Raw genomic sequence first — 19710 nt, 5'->3', positions numbered from 1 at the left:
GTCATGTTCAGATACAATAGTTTTCCAATTAATCTTTGATACTTTGTCTGATCTACTAGAGGATCTTCAGGAGTTCCATGACTTTTCTCATGGTCATCATATAGTTTTGAGGTTAGTTTAACATTAACATCAATAGGAGTACCTGCAGGCTTAGCTGCTGACATCCCAACCTCAGCTATAAGTTCCAAAGCATACTTTCTTTGATGCATCAATATCCCTTCTGTTGACCTAGTGAACTCAATGCCCAGAAAATATTTCAATTCACCTAAGTCCTTCATTTTAAAAGCCTGCTGCAATTCCAGTTTTGTCTTCTCTATTAACTTCAAGCTGCTGCCTGTAATCATCATATCATCCACATATACTAACACCACAACAATGCCTGCTTCTGATTTATTGACAAATAAAGAATGATCATATTGGCTTTGTTTGAAGTTAAGAGTAGTAAGAGCTTCAGTCAGCTTATGGTTCCACTGCCTTGGAGCCTGTTTAAGCCCATATAATGACTTTGTTAGTCTGCATACTTTCTCCCCTTGACTAACAAAGCCTTGAGGGAGTTGCATATAAATCTCATCATCAAGATCACCCTGCAAGAAGGCATTGAACACATCCATTTGATGAATGTGCCAGTGTCTTGAAGCAGCTAAAGACACCATTGTCCTCACAGTCACCATCTTCACAACAGGGGAAAAAGTTTCTTGATAGTCGATACCTTCTAGTTGACTATATCCCTTAGCAACTAGCCTTGCTTTAAACCTTTCTATCTCTCCTGTAGACTTGTATTTAATCTTGTAAACCCACCTACAACCAATAGGTTTCTTTCCTGGTGGTAGCTCAGTTATCTCCCAAGTCTTATTATCTTCAAGGGCTTGAATCTCAGTTTGCATAGCATCTACCCACCTTAACAATCCATACACATGATTCAGCTTTTGGACGTCTTCATAAACCTCAATTCCAACAAATACAAATTTAGGATAAGCCAAGAATGTCTTAAATGTTTGTGACAATTCGTCCAAATACAACAATTGGAGTATCAAACACTTGTCGTCAGTGCAAAATTGGAATATAGTTAATTTGTCGTTCGTATATAGATAGCTAGGCAGTCTAGGCCAACAGCAATTTCTTCTCCAGCAAATTTGGAGACCTCATGAGTACTTGCCCATTCAGTGTCACTCATGACATTTTTTCCATCATAATTGGAGTACATTTCACTTACACGTGCGTTGGCAACTGCAGATTCAATTCCAGCATACTTCAAAAAAACATCATTAGACCATTGCTGCTTTGTCAGTTACTGTTGTTTCAATTGTTCGTCCGTCAAATTTTACGTACTACTTTGAAGTGGTGTGGTCTTCGAAGGTTGTCATATTGCTCGAGGTGAAATAAAATTGTTGGGGGTAATGAAATTCAGAAGATGTCTTGCATGATAATTTATAACTCACAAATAAAAATGAAAATCTATTGAACAAGTAAAAAGTGAAGAGAATACTAGTTTCTTTGAAAATTAGTGTACATTATGCATTTAATTTTTATTTTTTTTGGATGACACAAAAGTTTTTTCCTTGATTTATTAGCAGGAAATTGAATGGTTATTCACATATTCTATGCAAAACTTTAAATAGAGGGTGATATTTTCAAGATTTAAACTGCTCCACTTTTAGGGAGATGGAGTGGTTTTTTCTAATAATTTTCAGTTCTGTTACTGTGTTCATTCATAATTAATCAAGGTATACATGACCGATCGAAAGAAAATAAAAGGAAAAAGGGTTTATGACCTTTTTCATGGTTTAATGCCAAATTCTGTGACTTGACGAAGCTTTAAAATTTGTTTGTATTTGAAAATTATTTTTTGTCAATTGAAATTTTAGCCAGAAAATGTAAATAATTCAAATTGTTACAGCTAGATAATTGACTAATGTTTTCAAAAAAAAAATAATATTGTCAAATTATATTATTTTATGATTAGCACGTAGTCCCTTTGTTTCAAAGAGAAATTATACAAAGGATTTCGTTGCGTAAAGGATAGGCTTCTTAGATATAAATTCCTAGTATATCTAAACTATGTAAAAGGTTAAGTTGTGACGAAAACTGCTTCTCCTTAATCATGCACGCCTAGTTCCCGTAGGTTTCATCGCTATTTGATATCTTATATATTCATTATTGTTGTACATATTTTGTATATGAATAAAGAACTCTTTCACATTGTAGGTATGTAATTATTTGACTCAAATCCAGTCATTGATTTAACAATCAAATTGGAATATAATTTACACAGTTTAATTAATAAATAGATGAGATGTCACATATTAACTTTAAACTAGTTGTACTTGTAAATTTAAGTATTTAACAAATGAAAAATTTCACTCTACTTTTAGGAAGAAAGAGCGGATACGTTTTTAATGAGAATGTGAACATTGTAAAGAAAACATTTCATTACTCAAAAATAATTATTGTATATAGCTCGATATTAGACATGCTGATGTGGCACTTTCCGAGGCCAAAAAACCTATTTATCTATTTTATTTTATTTTATTTTAGAATATTTTTTATATACTATTCATATCAGATAATTATTTTCTCTATCTAATTAAACACTTAATGATAACAGTAACTACATTAATTCTCCTCTCCCAATTAACAGCCCTTGCCTTTTTCATTGTAACAGCCAATTATGACACGTCAATTCGCCTTCTCTCAAACCCAAACATTTAGCTGATTAATTTGATAACCGTCTACCATTTCATCTTCGACTAATAATGATTATTGTATTTAATTGTAATATTAAATTATCCGTTTTTTTTAAGAGTAGTATTTAATTGTTTGTATATATTTTGGAAATCAGAAATTTGCAAGGTCTCTATTCAAAATTGAAATTCATAGCAATATTCTACAAATTGCTAAAAAAAAAAACTAAAAAATTCATATGCAATCCGACCTCCAATAGTTTTTCTTGAATCTCTGAAAATGAAGAATATTTCATCTAAATAAGAGGTTAGTAGAGTGGATCAGACAATAATATTTTCTTAGAATTTGATTTTTCAGAGTATTTGATTTTTCTTGGATCTCTAAAAATTAAGGTCATAATGAATTGATATTAGACATGTTGATGAGGCGCTTTCCAAGACCAAGACACCTATTTATCTATTTTCTCATAATGAATTGATAGAAGGAGAGTCAAAAGGTGACGTGAAAAGTGGTTGATAGTTTGCTAAACCTATTTCGCATAAAAGCTCTTCTTATTTTAAATTCTTTTTTCTTCCTTTAAATTCTTTTTTGTTTCTTTAATTTCAATTACCATAGAGAATTCAGATTTGCAAATTTGAACAAAAAAAACAGTGTATTTTTCTTATTTTTGTTTCAATTTAAGTAATTTCATAACAATTTTTGAAGTAGAATAGTATACGCAATTTTTTATTATTGATATATTATATGCCTAAATGTTTAGCATTTATTCTCATGTTCGAAGCTAACAAACAAGAATTTATAGTTGTAGTTCTTATGCTTATTATTATATTAGTTCTATTTTTTATTTATTAATATTGTAAGATTTTCTTATAAAGATATATATATATATATATATTTGTTTGTTTGTTTGTGAAAAGTTGTATCTTGTATGAAGCACAAATAAGGTCATGATGTAACATCCATGTGGCATAGAAAATAATGTATCTTAAATCTCTTTTTTTTTTGAGATTTTTCCTTCATTTTTTCATCATACAATTTGTTAAACAATTAAAATTAATTCTATCGCATAAATTACATTTAATTATATCTCATGAGTTATTAAAACTCTCCAATTATTTGAGATTTTCTATTTGAATAACATGTCCTTTTCTTTTTGATTTTTCAATGCATAATCTCCTAATTAAATGGTCTTAAAAAAAGCCTCAAAAATAAATGTTGAACTAAAGTGCGCATATAGTTTTCCTTTACATATGCGGTTTTTATTTACATTTCATTTTTTATCTTTAACTTTGTAATTAATAAATCAAAGAGCCTTTTTATTACTGTTCATTAGATATAAAAGAATTTGACATATTTTATCTTTTTAACTTTGTAATTAATGATTTAATTGTTAGCTATGATTTGTTTTTTTCCCTCCTTTTTCAGATTTAATATGTTTCCATGTATGTGTAAATTGTAAAATTTTGTGCTTGACTAGACTTTTTTATCAGTGCAAAATTGGAGAATTTGAAACTTACAATCCTTTCTTATTTGACAATTGTTGTAAATTATTCGTTTGGTATAAGAATAAGGTAGAATATCTAGGATCAAAGGTTAAAACTAAATATATAATTTATTTAAGTATAAATTTAGGTTGGACTATAATTTCAAAATAACTTTGTCCACAAACCAAACGATTCTTTATGGAATATGATGGGAGCAGGATATATGGATTCAATTTCCTTCTTTAAAGGGCCTTTCACAATACAAGTTAGCTCATGCGTGATCTTTTGAAGTACCGAATGATTTTAAAAAAATAACTACAACCACAAGCTATTATTGTGATCACTAAATCTACATCTTTTTTCCGTTAACATAACTTTACCAGTTGTTATATCAATTTCTGGACTTCCATTTTTTTAATGTTTATATTTCTATGAATATATTAGCTTTTTATGATTTTATTTAAAAATGATAAGTAATTCTTTTCATCCGTTTCTAACCTTCCTTCAATTGCTACTTTTAATTTTAAGATTGCCTTTTCTTGGACTAAAATTCTCTAATTCTTTTGAGACTAAATGAGCCTCTTTTATGAATAATACAAATTACCTCTAAATATATTAACTAAATGACGGTTATTATTTTTAATAATTAAAATATTTGTCGACAAAATATACGTAGCAAGGACAGTCTACGAGACTAATGTTACATATTCATTTTTCCTCTGATATGAAGGTATAGCTTTATTTTTTCGTATGAGATGATTTTTTCACAATAACTTTGTGACTTTTTTATTCTTTCTTTTATATGCATTTTTTATATATTTGATCAGTTCATTTTTATATTTTACATAAGTAAATCTTAAATTTTATATTCTAATTGTAATTCTTCATCGATTAAATTTAAAAAGACCGCGCGCGTAGCGCGGACAATTTCACTTAAGATATAAGCTACAATTGTACGAACAGTAAAAAAAAATACATTTAAATTAATGACAAAAACACAAAGTACGAAAATCATTCAACTTCAACAAAGAGAAATTTAGATTCAAACGATATACTTAATAAAACATTAACACTGGAACTACAATATTATTATTCCAGACGTCGCTGAAATAAACAAAAGCTTGAAACTTGAAAACATACTAGGAAATTAAAAAAAGACATAATATAGCACCACTTAAAACAGCTTCAATTTTCGATAAGAAGCTTGTGTCCAATCTTGTAGGAAGCATAAGCATCAATACAAGCATATTCAACCTGTGCCTCCCAATTGCTTTGACAAACATGTTTTGGCTTAGGCATATAAATACCACAAATTTCATTAGCAAGATCCTTCAATCCTGGACGTGAAAATCGACCAGGCCATTTAGTCTTAGCAACATCACGAATATCAACCTGACTAGTACAAACCAAACCATACTCATTTTTCAGTTTAAGGATGTCCTCACCAACCTCAACACCAACAAATGTGAAATTAGGATTAGCCAAAAAATTCTTAAGAGTTTGTGGGATTTCGTCCAAATAAAACAATTGGACTATGAGACATGTGTTGTCGATGCAGAGTTGGAGTGTGGCTGATTTGTTGCTAGTGTATGAACTAAAAGTGGGCTTCCATTCATTGTCTAAGCCCACAACTGTTTGCCTTCCAGAATACTTGGAGAGCATTGCATTGGCCCATTCATTGGCAACAGCAGCTTTGTTAGTCACAGTTGTTTCAATTGTTTGTCCACCAAATTTAATGTAGTACTACTTTGAAGTGGTGCCAGTGCTAGAGCTACCATATGATGAGTACATGTTTGTTATGATGTTGTTTGTTAAAATAAAACTAGGATTGATGGATTTTGTTAGATGGCTTGTATGATTATTTATAGTGGTCAAAAATTCATCAGTCTGTTTTGGAAAACTCAGACGTTTTTATTTCTTGTTCATTAATTCAACTTCATGTTCAAGAAAATTAATAGTACGTAAATGGTTAACTAGATACATGCGAAAAGTAAATATGAATGACTGATGAGTTTCTCAATACTTAGTAGTCGATTGATCCGCCGAGCCTATTTGAGAGTCTTAATCATACTCCCTCCATCCCATTTTATATGTCATCTCTTTCTATAAATAGCTGGACCACAATACTTGTTATTTTATAAAATTTATACGTAAATTACCATATTTTACCTATTATACCCTTGATAGAATATCTAAATAATTATTTTCAACACTATTATCCTTAATTACTTCATCATAGCCACCTTGTAGATTGTAGCAGGTATAATGACGTAGCTAGGATATTATAAATAATAATTTTTCCAAGCCATAAAAATTAATCTCTCCGTCCAATAATAGTTGTCCATTATATCATTTTGATATCTCTAACGGTACTTAGCCACTTTATAAAATCAACGAATAATTTTACATGTAATTTCTAATTTATCCTTATAATTAATTATAGTCATTTTTCTATTGCATTTTTCAAAACATTGTATTTATCATATTCAAAAGAAGTACCTTAATTTAATAAACACCGCCAATTTTTAAACTATCAAGATTTTTTAAAAAGTCCTTGTCTTGAAACAGTTTTTTCTTTCTTAATGATTAAATTAAAAAGAGAAAATATTAAACTAATTAAACACAATAAATATCATGGTAATAAAAGTTTCTAAAATAATATCAGTACATATTCGATCTTTTCGATTGATTTTACTTGTCCACTATCATAAAAATAGATGTATAGCTTTACTTGTTCAAACTGAAAAATCAAAAAATAATATATCATTTAATTTAAAATTAAAATTAACAATAACAAAGTCGCCATTCTATTTGATCCTTTTTGTGCCGTCAATAATCTATAATTTTAGCAAACCAATATTATTTTGGGTTACCAAACTTGATTAATTTTATCTAGTAATATATGTGCAAAAAGGTATAAAGTCGTTCAAGTAAAACGTCATCTTATTAAGATCATACGAAGATAATGGACTAACCTACACTCCAAACCCTTAAAAATTATGACGTCATTTCAATAAGTTATTAGATGAAAATTTATTTAATTAACTAAAAGAGTTAAATAATAAAAACTCAATTACCGTTTTTACCCTTTTAAAAATCACAGTTTCAATATCTTTTAATTAATTAAATAAAACTATATATCCCATTAGATAATGACACATGTCATAATTATATTATGGTACCGAAGTAATAGAGGAGCTGGACAAAATCCTTCCAAATTAAATTAACTTGTACTGAAAATAAATAAAACATATAGTCCGAATATCTTTCAACTTACCCACATTGAAATTTAGATACCAACACAAAACAAAACGCATGGCAAAAAACATACCACTGACAAAAAAAACAAACAGAATATTTAAAACTTAAAAATACTTCAATTTTCCATAAGTAGCTTGTGGCCAATCTTGTATGAAGCATAAGCATCAATGCAAGCATATTCAACTTGGCTAACACTAAGTTCCCTTGCTTCCCAATTGCTCATGCTAACATGTTTTGGCTTAGGCATATAAAGACCACAAATTTCATTAGCAAGATCCTTCAATCCTGGACGTGAAAATCGACCAGGCCATTTATTCTTAGCAACATCACGAATATCAACCTGACTAGAACAAACCAAACCATACTGATTTTTCAGTTTAAGGATGTCTTCACCAACTTCCACTCCAACAAATGTGAAATTAGGATTAGCCAAAAATTTCTTTAGTGTTTGTGGGATTTCGTCCAAATAAAACAATTGGACTATGAGACAAGTGTTGTCAATACAGAGTTGGAGAGTGGCTGATTTGTTATTAGTGTATGGACTAAAATTGGGCTTCCATTCATTGTCTAAGCCCACAACTGTTTGTTTTCCAGAATATTTGGAGAGCATTGAAGTAGCCCATTCATTGGCAACAAAAGCTTTGTTTGTCACTGTTGTTTCAATTGTTTGACCACCAAAATTTATGTGGTACTTTGTAGTGGTGTCAGAGCGAGTGCTACTATATGATGAATACATTTGGAAATTTGTAGTATTGTTGTTGAAATGAAATTAGGATTGATTGATTTTGTTAGGTGTCTGGTATGACTATTTATAGTATGGAAAATTAATGTGTTTAATTAATTGGTTTTGGAAAACTCACAAGTTTTAATGAATGGTTTACTAGATGCATGCCAGGGATGACTGATGAGCTTTTCAATATTTAGTTGTTAATTTTGTTTCAACTTCCTAGGAGAGAGTTTATCTTTTAAATTTTGATCCATCGTTTCCATAGGAGGTTGGAAAATGAAAATTCTGATTTCTACCCTTGTTAAGAAACTATAAATAGAAGGGTAATTTTACCACATCTCCCTTTGAATATAAAAAATACAATGTCTTGAAAAATGTAATGATAAGGGTAGATTAGGAACTAAGTGTAAAATTATCTATTGATTTCATAAATTGGACAAGTATTGTTAGACATACCAAAATAGTATAGTGAACAACTATTGTTGGACAAAGAGAGTATTATTACCTTTATCCTTCCTCTCGATTTATTTTTATCAATTTACGTATACTTGCTTTTCCAGTAGACTATACATCTATATATTTTCTTGGTAATATTCTTCATTGTATCTTTCCTTAAAACACTGTTTTTTTTTTGAAAAAAAATATAAGTTTGAATTTAGCGCAAGATAGCAACCTTTTTTTGTCTTGTAATTGAAAAATAGCTATTTTTATGAAATTTCAATTTTCACAAGTGAAATTCCATTACAATGACGTGAAGTTTTAACTGTAAAATTTGAAATTTTATAGTAGTGATTACTGAAAAATTACTTAAATACACAACACTTCTTTACCTATTCTCAATATTTCCCTACTCATTTACTAAAATACAAAAATCCCTTATTTTCCCCCAATTCAACTTAACCGGATACTTTATTAGTTTAAGTATCCGCCCGTTATTAATTAAAGTATCCGCGCTGCTATATTATGCATCCGCCCGTTAATTTAAGTATCCGCCCGTTATTAATTAAAGTATCCGCGCTGCTATATTATGCATCCGCCCGTTAATTTAAGTATCCGCCCGTTATTAATTAAAGTATCCGCGCTGCTATATTATGCATCCGCCCGTTAATTTAAGTATCCGCCCGTTATTAATTAAAGTATCCGCGCTGCTATATTATGCATCCGCCCGTTAATTTAAGTATCCGCCCGTTATTAATTAAAGTATCCGCGCTGCTATATTATGCATCCGCCCGTTAATTTAAGTATCCGCCCGTTATTAATTAAAGTATCCGCGCTGCTATATTATGCATCCGCCCGTTAATTTAAGTATCCGCCCGTTATTAATTAAAGTATCCGCGCTGCTATATTATGCATCCGCCCGTTAATTTAAGTATCCGCCCGTTATTAATTAAAGTATCCGCGCTGCTATATTATGCATCCGCCCGTTAATTTAAGTATCCGCCCGTTATTAATTAAAGTATCCGCGCTGCTATATTATGCATCCGCCCGTTAATTTAAGTATCCGCCCGTTATTAATTAAAGTATCCGCGCTGCTATATTATGTATCCGAAAAACACTAAAAAAAGGATTTTTTGGTAATTAATGAAAGAGTAGAGAAAGGAAGTAATTTCTTTCTTATACTATGTCATTTGCCTAATTTTTACTTTTTTAATTCACACATAAAGTGGCTATTTGTGAACTATATCCAAGAAAACTAGTGCCCCGCTGAGGCCTTTGGGCCACAAATCTATATCTGTAAAAAGCCCATGTTTTAATTTGTATCGCGATAGAACTGTGATATACGCACCAACATATATAAAGAATAAACATAGTCTCGTTTAGCCTTATACGAGGAATCTATAATCTATGATATTTGGTGAAATTGTCTATGTTGTTACATTTCCTAGTTAGTGATAAATATACAATTGAGCTTAATTATGAAGTTCTAATATTTAAATAGCATTCAAGCCAAAAGAAAGCAAATCGGAGTTTATCTTGAGAAATGAAAAAACTACTAAAATCAACTAAAAACGTTAAAAGTTAAATTATTTCTATTATCTTTTTTATCCCAAAATAATTACTTCAATTGAAATGGCGGGACTAATTTATTTCCAATAAAAAGTTTAAATAAGCACAAGAGTTTTTTTAAAATAAAAATAAAAATAAATATAGCACATGCACATCAATTTGACACCCATGGTAGAGGACAAAATTGATAGGAAATGCTTTTAATAATCACAAAATGGGCAATGTGTTATTAAATGGAGTAAAAAATATAAATGTTTTTGTGGCAAGATTTATTGGGACACAAGGACATGAAATATATGATCCCTAGACTTGGGACAACATCTCCATTTCGATATGTTTGTGGTCCAATAAGATCCAACAATTGTCAGTTTACACGTGGATGCCCTAGTGTGGATAATGACAACTCCAAAATTAATTTTTTTTTTAAAACTTTATACTAGTAATAGTATAGTACTAATAAACATAGATGTATTTTTGTGAAACATATACTATTATTATAAATATCTCTAGAAAGCGTGATTCGTATACAAGGAAAAAAGCAAAAGAGAAGTCGGTTAACGTTGTGATACAAATCACGTTTATGAGTCTCAGCCATTTATAGTTTATAGTAAAGTAGATACGATTTGTAATTCGGGAAAATTATAACTGTGCGAATAATTCACTAAATAGATATTTGTTGAGTTTCTGAATTTTTTCTAAAATTAATAAGGACAAATGAAAAGACAAGTATAACGGACCACAATCAATGTGACATGTGTTGCCATGATGTGTAAATCAATGGTACATGTGACAGTGAAATAAAACAATTCCCCTAAAGTGAAATAAAACAATTCACCAAGAACAATAAGCAACCACTAATTTATTTACCATTATAAGTATAAATAAAACAATTCCCCTAAAATAAGGAACTAATTTTTACACCAAATTATGGCTTATAACTCTGACTTTCTTGGTTTTACATGGGCTGGCCCAGAGATGTTGAAAGTGAAAGATCGATATAAATGAATTGAAAATGGAAACACAAAAGCCAATTTCTCTGGTGTATATATGTACGTAACTAAATCTACACATTAATTATCAGCACGTATTATTGCCATTCTGCACATTGTAAGACTTCTTAAAGTATTGTTTTATCTATCAGAATGTTTACGTGTCTTAACTTATTATCATTAAAGATTTGGGGAAAAAAATAATGGCATAATACATAAACAAACTTTGCTTTAGCGGATAACTATGCCCTTCAACTTTGAGTGTGTACAAATAGGCACTTAAACTTGTATAAAATTAAACAAGTAGACACATGTGTCCTACATGGCATAATACACATAGGATGCCATGTAGGACGAATGTGTCCATTTGTTCAATTTTATACAAGTTTAAGTGCCTACTTGTGCACACCCAAAATTATAGGTCATAGTTGTCAGCTGACGCCAAGTTAAAGAACATGTTTATGTATTATGTCAAAAATAATCTTTACTTTAGCGCACTGGATAGAAATCATATGCATAAACATTCGTAGGGACCATACAAATATTTTATATTAATTTAAAAAAATTAAATTTCTCTTGTCTATACCACTTCCGAGTTAGTCGTTCAACCCCCTCGGAAGAAGGCTCCCAAAGAAATAGTTCCCAGTCCGCTTTGGCCGGGACACAATGACATGCTCTCAGCTCGTATTAGCAGCTCAAGCAGTCTACCGACAAATAACGGGCTCATCACTAGGACCCTCGGTGCCAATTTCTCCTCCAAAGTTACAAATTCATTTTGCCAGCTACTTTTGCCTACATTGTACGAAAAAAATAGACTAAAAGATGTAATAATCGATATCATATATATATAATGTATATGGTTTTTTCACGCAATAAACATATACCAAACTACACCTAGAGGAATTGCGCCATCAACGTTGAACCGTCTTTCGTAAAATTTATGAAAAATTTAACTTTGGTACCGACAAAAAGATCATCATAATGGCAATGGATTTGGGTGCACGTGTTAGCTCGTAGACCAGAGAAACAAAAGATGGATGAGAGTGACGTTTGTCTGCCATCTTCAACCTCACTATTTGTTTTATAATTAGAGAAAAAAATGGTGTAATGAAGAGATGGAAAAGTGATTATCAACAAAGAAAGCAGACAAGTGATGTATCTATATATGTACGAAAGCAATTGAATGCTCTATTGAAAAGCAAAAAATAAAAGAAGATATCTCATTATCGAAACAGCAAATGCTTGGATTCTTCTGCAGCCCCATGCGCATGTGCATCTCTTAACTACGTGGGCCGAAACTAGCAATTGATTTACATCGTATTGAATTTCTTTTAAGAAAACTAACAATTTATATATAAGTGGAAATTAATTGGACTTATAATTTTGGAGGAAAAACAAAATGATAAAATTACTCGACAAGTACTTAGATTAATGGACCAAATACCAAAGACGAGTCATTGAGTAACTATTCTTTCTTACGTCCCTTTATGGTCAAAGTGTGGGGGAACTTAATTTGATAATTAAATAGTAGAATGTGGTGGAGTAGTAAAATCCAAATTAAAGTATCCAAGCGATCCACAAAGAAGTCATAAAATTGCACTGTCTTTAATTTTATTTTTAGCAAGAGAACTATGCCTAAATTGAAGAAACACACATACATAACTTGTGGATACTATATTATGAAGATATAAAATTTATGTCCTCTAAAAAAAATATTTTATATCGACTAAGAAAAAATACAAATTAAAAACCAACACAAAATAGAAACGGAAGTGGAAATGACCCATTGACCATACTGGGCCACATGATATGGCCCATATCCTTCCTACTTATCCATTGATGGGAAACTTCTTAATTTTAATTAACTTTCCACACTAAAGAGATAATTAAACAAAAAAAAAAAAGGAGGGATGGAGAAGGAACTAAAACCAAATAGATAAATAAAAATTCATCAAGATGTATAGTAAACGAAAAAAATTATAATTTTTAATCGTAAATCTTGAATTGGAGCTTGAGAATGAAGAAAGTAGGAAGCACTTTTTTCCATATGTAATGCAAAAATATTAAACCATAAATCAAATATTAGATGATTATACAAAATCGTAAAAGAAATTAAATAAGTTATATTCATAGAATTGACCTTAATTTGTATTGGTCCCATGAAGACTTGAGGACAAATTAAATTGATAGAAATGGTTTCGGCAGGTTGCAAAATGTGTTACTCTTATATTATTAAATTAAAAAATATAGACAAGTAAAATTATGGGAAGATGTATTGGGACAAATTCATGAACATTTGATCCCTCGACTTGGGACAAAAATTGACTACCCTTATAATTATAATAATAACATCTACATTTGGGTTTTTTGTTGCTTCTTCAATTAGTGCTGTCCACACGTGGTGTGGTGATGTGGAAAATGACCTTTCACAAAAAGAAGTCAACATTAAAATAATTTACTCCCTTGTTCACCTTTACTTATTTAGTATAAAATAAAATAAAAAATTTACTTTTACTCATCACTTAAGATGGGCTTACAAATCCCGGAGATGAGCTTGTAGGTCAAGATTTTGTAGAAGGGCTCGAGCTTAACACCAGCTATTGATCAAACTATTCTATTCTGAAGCTATAACACAAGCTCATAATTCAGATTCTACATTTAACTATGTATTAAGTATTGTTCTTGCACTAGTTATCGATCTTTCAATTTTTGTTATCTAGTATTTCATTATAAGGTTATAAAATTAATTTGCGTACCCTTAAAATTACATTTAAATACTTAATTATACCATTTTACCAACAAACATTATCTTAAATTAGAGAGTATATATTTATTGTTTTAAGAAAGTTCTAAATATGTAAATCAAATATACCCGGCTTGAGCTGGACACTATTGTGTTGTTATAGTACTTAAATGCCTTGCAATTACTTCCTCCATGATGTTTTCTTATATATATATCCATATTTGTTTCAATATTCATTTCCCCCCTTATCCATTTGTTAAAAATTCCAATTATATAGGAGTATATTATATATTTTCTTCTAAGTCTACTTGCACATTAATATATTATTTAATTAAACTCCACAAGATGACATGAGAATGGTGTAGAAGGAGGAATTAATTAATTTCAATATATATAAATTAAATGGGTGGTCCTGATCCAATGATTTGTACCAAAGTGGCATTCATGAGGTATCAAAATCAAATGTAGGCTAGTGACTCCCAGGTTGGATTTCACATGTATATACCAAACCATTATTTCCTACCAGGCTTAATATAACCATGCTTCCTAAATTTATTTAGATATTCATTATTCTAATTGAATGTCTGTGTTAAAGACTTTCAACTCAAATTTTAAAAAAACTTTGGCATGTATTCTCATATATCTTAATAAAATTTAGTGATAAGTTTAAAGATTGTGTATCTGTGTTAAGCCTTCCTACTACTGTGTCCCATAACTCTATCCCAATGTTGGGTTCGAAAGGTTGATTAGGGCATCATGCGGAAGCTTATAATTGCAATCAAGATGGTGATAAATTAGATGACAAATAAAGCGATACTAAAACATAATATTATTAATATGAAAACTAATTTAAAAGAAAAAACTATTATAACTGTTGAGAGATTAAATCTCCCCATAAACAAAACTCACTAAACGACTACATTATGGATTCTATTGTGTTATGCTATGAGAATAGGGATCTTCAATTTATAGATCTCCAAAATATTCCTCTAAGGAAAGAATAAACCAAATATGGAAGAAAATTATATTTTCCTTTCAGAAAAAGTTCAAGCATTTATGGTAATACTTTGACTTTTATTTAAGGAAAAAAAATAAACTTCAATTAAGGAAAGAAAATCATGGCAAAACCCTAACACCCAATTCTCAACCCTAAAAATCTTCCATTTCTTTACTACCTAAGTACTTACAACCATATATGTATATACACATCTTATGATCCAAATTCAGCTAACTTTGACATTTTAAAGGGTTTATAGTATCTGAATTACCGGAGAATCTAATCGTAATTCTGTTTATATAGCCGATCAATTGAGCTTCAAAGATTCTTCTCTAATAACTGAATCTTTTTATATTTTTTTTCTCTAATAACTGAATTATATAGTAGAATTTTTTATTTTTTTTACGGGCGTGTTCGTTGAAAATTCTATTTTGTTGAAAATAATATTCAAACATAACGAGCATATTTTTGAGGGATTTCATTGGAAATATGCGTATTTTATGAATTATCTCCGTCCATTTCTTGTCTTTTTTTTTTTTTTTGCTTACCTATAATCATGTGAATAGTCAAAGTAAACAAGCTTAAAAAGGGGAAGAAAAGAAAGGAAAGATGGGTAGAAATTAAAGGTGGAAAAGAAAGTGGCCTACTGGACCAAAAAAGGAAGATACATATTTAAATGGGATGTCTTATTAGTTGAAGTCACATGGTAGCATGTGAAATTGTAGTGTCTCCATATATATATATATTGCTGAATTAATGGAAAAGCCAAAGATATTATGTTTGTTAGCTAAGCTCACAGGCCTACAAAAAAATTTATATGTATATATCTCCTATCGATCAATATAATATTCTTAATATTACTCACATTCTAATTTCTATATCTTGTTATTGCGTATTGTTTTCTTAGTACTATGTGTTAATGCATGTTGCTACTATGTATCTTCTTCATTCAGTATAGTTGTTTCACTATTGTATACTTTCTAGTTTCTACTATGTACTCTTGATTTTATTATGCTGAACAATTTCTCTATTTTTATAAAGTGGAGGTAATACATTATATACGTCATTTTCTCGCTAATTCCATTTATAAAATTATACGAAATATATTATTATTATTATTATTATTATTGTTATGAATTATTCATGCAAGGTATCCGTCATATATATAAAAATTAAATAAATTAATAAACAATAGCTAAAAGATATACCGTTTCACTTTAATTATACTTCACTCTTAAATACTAGGTGGAATAGGTTTTTTTTTTAATTAAGAGTTAAGGCCGTCCGCAATTGTTTTATTAAACTGTAGCTACTACTTTAGTGTTTGTTGATTAAAGTAGTTAACATTCTTATCCGAATTAAATTATTGTTATTATTACTATAATTTGTCCTATATGTACAAAAAGAAAATGTGCAGTTATTAATTAATCGTACTCTGATATTGATTGATCAACAACGAAGAAATTATATCGACACATAACCGATAAAATATATACTAGTTGATTTGATTACGGATAAACTCAAGATAAATCAAAAGTACAAAAAAGAGGGCCTGCAGGAACTTAATTTTGAGAACATCATAGATAATATAAAATAAAACGTTGTTTAATTTACACACTAAAGTTTGGTGTTGAAACACATAGTTAAATTAAAATGGAATTTATAAAGAAGCGACTCTAGAGTATATGATCTCATACTTTTTAGCAATGCAATTAATGTATAATCTTGTGGAAAATATATAACTAAAATAACAATAGTTATAAAAATCTTTATGGATATTGACTATGACAATTAATAGACAAAATTCTTAGACCACAAAATTCATTATAATTATTTCAAGTGAAGAACCTAATCCTAATGGATAATGATAATGACAATTAACATAGTGTTTACCATTCATTACATGAAAAGTTACCGATAGACTTATGGTCTTTGATATGTCTAATCACTAGCTAGAAACAATATATATATATATAGTTCGTGATGATATTTAAGATGACATTAATTAATTGTTTTTCACCCTTAGCTGCTACTGCTTCTGATTTAATTATAATTGCATTTCAAGCATGGAAGAAATCGTATCATAACATCATATGTACGCCTTTTCATTTTCGTAATTACACATTTTATTTTCTGAAAGTCAAATAAATGCACTTCATTTTTATTTTATATATATATATATATATATATCTTCTAGAAATTAGCAGCCTTAAGAGTGATGGCGACACACGTGCCATCCCTTTTGACCGTAGAAAGTCATCTAATATCTTTAAAACCACAGATGACAATTATCCCACGTTAACACCTCTTTCTTTCATTCAAAAATTCATTTTGTATCACCAAAGCAAGGTTTATATATTGTTTGGATCACAATTACATTCATTAGTGATAATTGGGTATATTTGTTTTTCATTTCAACAAATATATAGTCAAGATAAAAACATCACACAATTATTAGTTTGTAATCAACGTATCGAAAAGAAATTGATTTTGAATCTAACTCAAAAAATTGTTGTGGAAGAATCAGCACCCCCAATACATCTAGGATTGGACATTTTTAGTCACGTGGATAATATAAGACGAGTCTCAAATATCGAATAAACGATAGCTAAGATGAGTCTGACTCTAATATCATGATAAAAAAAAATTAAACTTTAAATCTAACTCAATCCTAAAAGTAAGTTTATAAGGAGATAATTTACTAAACTGTATGAGTTTACTGAGGATTTTGTTCAATTAAATTGGCATATAGCTTCCTTTAATTGCGTACTATATGGTAAATTTGTATATAGCTTGAATGGTGAATAAAGAGATCATTCAATTCCACACATTATTTCTGGTAGGATATTTATCAATTTAATTACTCCACTTTCTAGCTTTATGCATTATGTCCTTATAATTAATGTCATAAATGTGTAATATATCTTTGTAGATTCTTCAATCATGAGGTGAAATGAAAGATATTGGTCCAGGTAAAGAGAATTGAACAAGTTATGGTTGGATGTGTATCTAATCTACTCATTCTTGTAGCACTATTTATATTTGTCCTCTTACCAAATTTGCTCTTAATGTGTCATCTTCTTATAAAGGCAATGAGAATTTTAGGGCAAAATTTTAGAAATTCAACCCCTAGCTCCACCCCATATACATGTTAGGGGGTACTATTTCTAAAGTTCCATCTACTAAAGCCGGCATTCATATAGGATCGGATGATTTCACCTAATCCCTTTCAAGTTTTGGAAATATTATAATTCAGCCCCTTAAGGTTTCACAAAGTAGTCAAATACACTCCTTTGTGGTGTTAAGGTTTTCCATTTTTTTCCTATGCTTATTGCGTTTAAGTCTATCAAAAACAATATCTCTATCTTTATATTTCTCCTTTTCTAGACCCTAATTATGAGATTACATTAAATATATTGTTGTTTCATATATAGATATGAGTATCAATTTTCAATAGTTAGAAATTTGTTTACAAATAACCCATTATTATTGCACTGAATACTGATAATGTCCCTCGACTCTTATCATAAAGGATGGAAGGTATTGCTAAAGAAATGAATCTGGTACTTAATCGAAAAACTATCTCACAAAGGATGAGATATTGCTCAAAACCATTTAAGGAGATTATCTCTCTTCTAACCATTAAATATAAGACTCTTCAACCCCTAACTCAAGCGCAACCTAAACTTTTGGAGCATAAACAATTGGATTGCTTCCTTATACAGTCTTGACAATCCAAATTCATTTCTTTTAACACATATCACTTCTTAATACCTCAAAGACTTATATGTCACATGTCAAACTTCAAAAGGGTTCAAGTGAAAAATTAGCAAAATAAAGGTTTGGGGGTTGGGGTGTGGGGGTGTTGGAGATTATCAATAGTGGGTGTTTCAACGCTTTAACTCATACATGGCACATGGTGCTGAGATAGTGGGTGGGGGCAAAAGGAAAGAGGAGCTTCAAAATGTAGCACGTGAAGGCACCCTCTCTCTCTCTCTCTTCCTTTTGTAGACTCATCTTTTGGCCTATTCTCCTCCACTTGCCAGCTTTCACTCATGTGCATTGCATTGTGGGGTTTGCTTAGCCTCTTAATCACATCTAACTAACCATTTTTTCTCCACTCAAAATTTAAATTTCATATTTCAATATACTTCCATTAAAGGGGGAATCAAATCATTTTCCTTTCGATTACAAAATTTTAGCTGGCATGTCTTCTTAATCAACCAATAATTCATGAATAAATTAATATAAATTGTTAATCCAAAAGCAAGACATCAAGAGAAACAAAATGTAAATACTAAAGAAATAAACAAAAAGGCGGAAATTATGAGAGGAAACAGGGAAGAAAACGAATGTATACAATAAAATACACCAATATAAAAACTCTCAATTATTAACAAAAAAAGGTTTAGAAATTAAAAAAGAATTAGACATGTTGTAACGAGCCACTTAGCCGAGCCGATCGGGGTGAGCGGCAACTGATCCTGCTCCACCGGCGGAGAGCAGACCGGTCAGAAAAGTCATGGCTTTGATTTGCATCTGTAGAGCTGATATGTAGTCGTTAGTTTCTTCTAGAAGGTTCGTAAACGGGAGTTTCTGACAACCGGGAACTAAACGGCCGAGAACACGAACTTTCCGCTGCAAAGCCGGCAATCGCTTCGTCACCGCTGGTTTTTTCGATTTTATATTGCCGCTGTTCAGCTTAGCTTTCTTATGCTTTTTATTGATTTGGCTAAGCCTGAGGCTGAGACGGCCAGTGAGAATCGCTCTACTCCAACGACTCCTTCCCTTAGCTGTGACGGCAAGGACTCTATCGGCGG

At 30.4% G+C, this 19710-nt stretch overlaps 2 protein-coding genes across 3 annotated transcripts in view; both read right to left on the bottom strand.

The window, feature by feature from the left end:
- Positions 1-7542: 7542 nt before the first annotated feature.
- On the bottom strand, positions 7543-8163 carry LOC107060106 (Werner Syndrome-like exonuclease). Its single transcript, XM_015307491.1, has one exon. It carries the CDS (start codon positions 8161-8163, stop codon positions 7543-7545), a length of 621 nt encoding a protein of 206 aa, XP_015162977.1.
- Positions 8164-19164: 11001 nt separating this feature from the next.
- Positions 19165-19710, bottom strand: part of LOC102584911 (transcription factor bHLH149) — a 1654-nt gene continuing 1108 nt past the window's right edge. Inside the window, exon 3 of one of the 2 annotated variants that reach the window (XM_015307561.1) lies at positions 19165-19696. In XM_015307561.1, the coding sequence (XP_015163047.1) occupies positions 19340-19696 (357 nt within the window). In that variant the 3' untranslated portion in view covers positions 19165-19339. The other variant, XM_006344716.2, reaches the window with a different exon arrangement.

This window comes from Solanum tuberosum, unplaced genomic scaffold (assembly GCF_000226075.1).
Source record: "Solanum tuberosum cultivar DM 1-3 516 R44 unplaced genomic scaffold, SolTub_3.0 scf00060, whole genome shotgun sequence".
NCBI classification, from domain to species: domain Eukaryota; kingdom Viridiplantae; phylum Streptophyta; class Magnoliopsida; order Solanales; family Solanaceae; genus Solanum; species Solanum tuberosum.
The sequence above is the reverse complement of the archived record's forward strand: the minus strand, read 5'-3'. Positions and strand labels throughout refer to the sequence as shown.

Excerpts from the sequence above, each read along its gene's own strand:
- LOC107060106 (XM_015307491.1), bottom strand. The coding sequence starts at position 8,163 with ATGTATTCATCATATAGTAGCACTCGCTCTGACACCACTACAAAGTAC.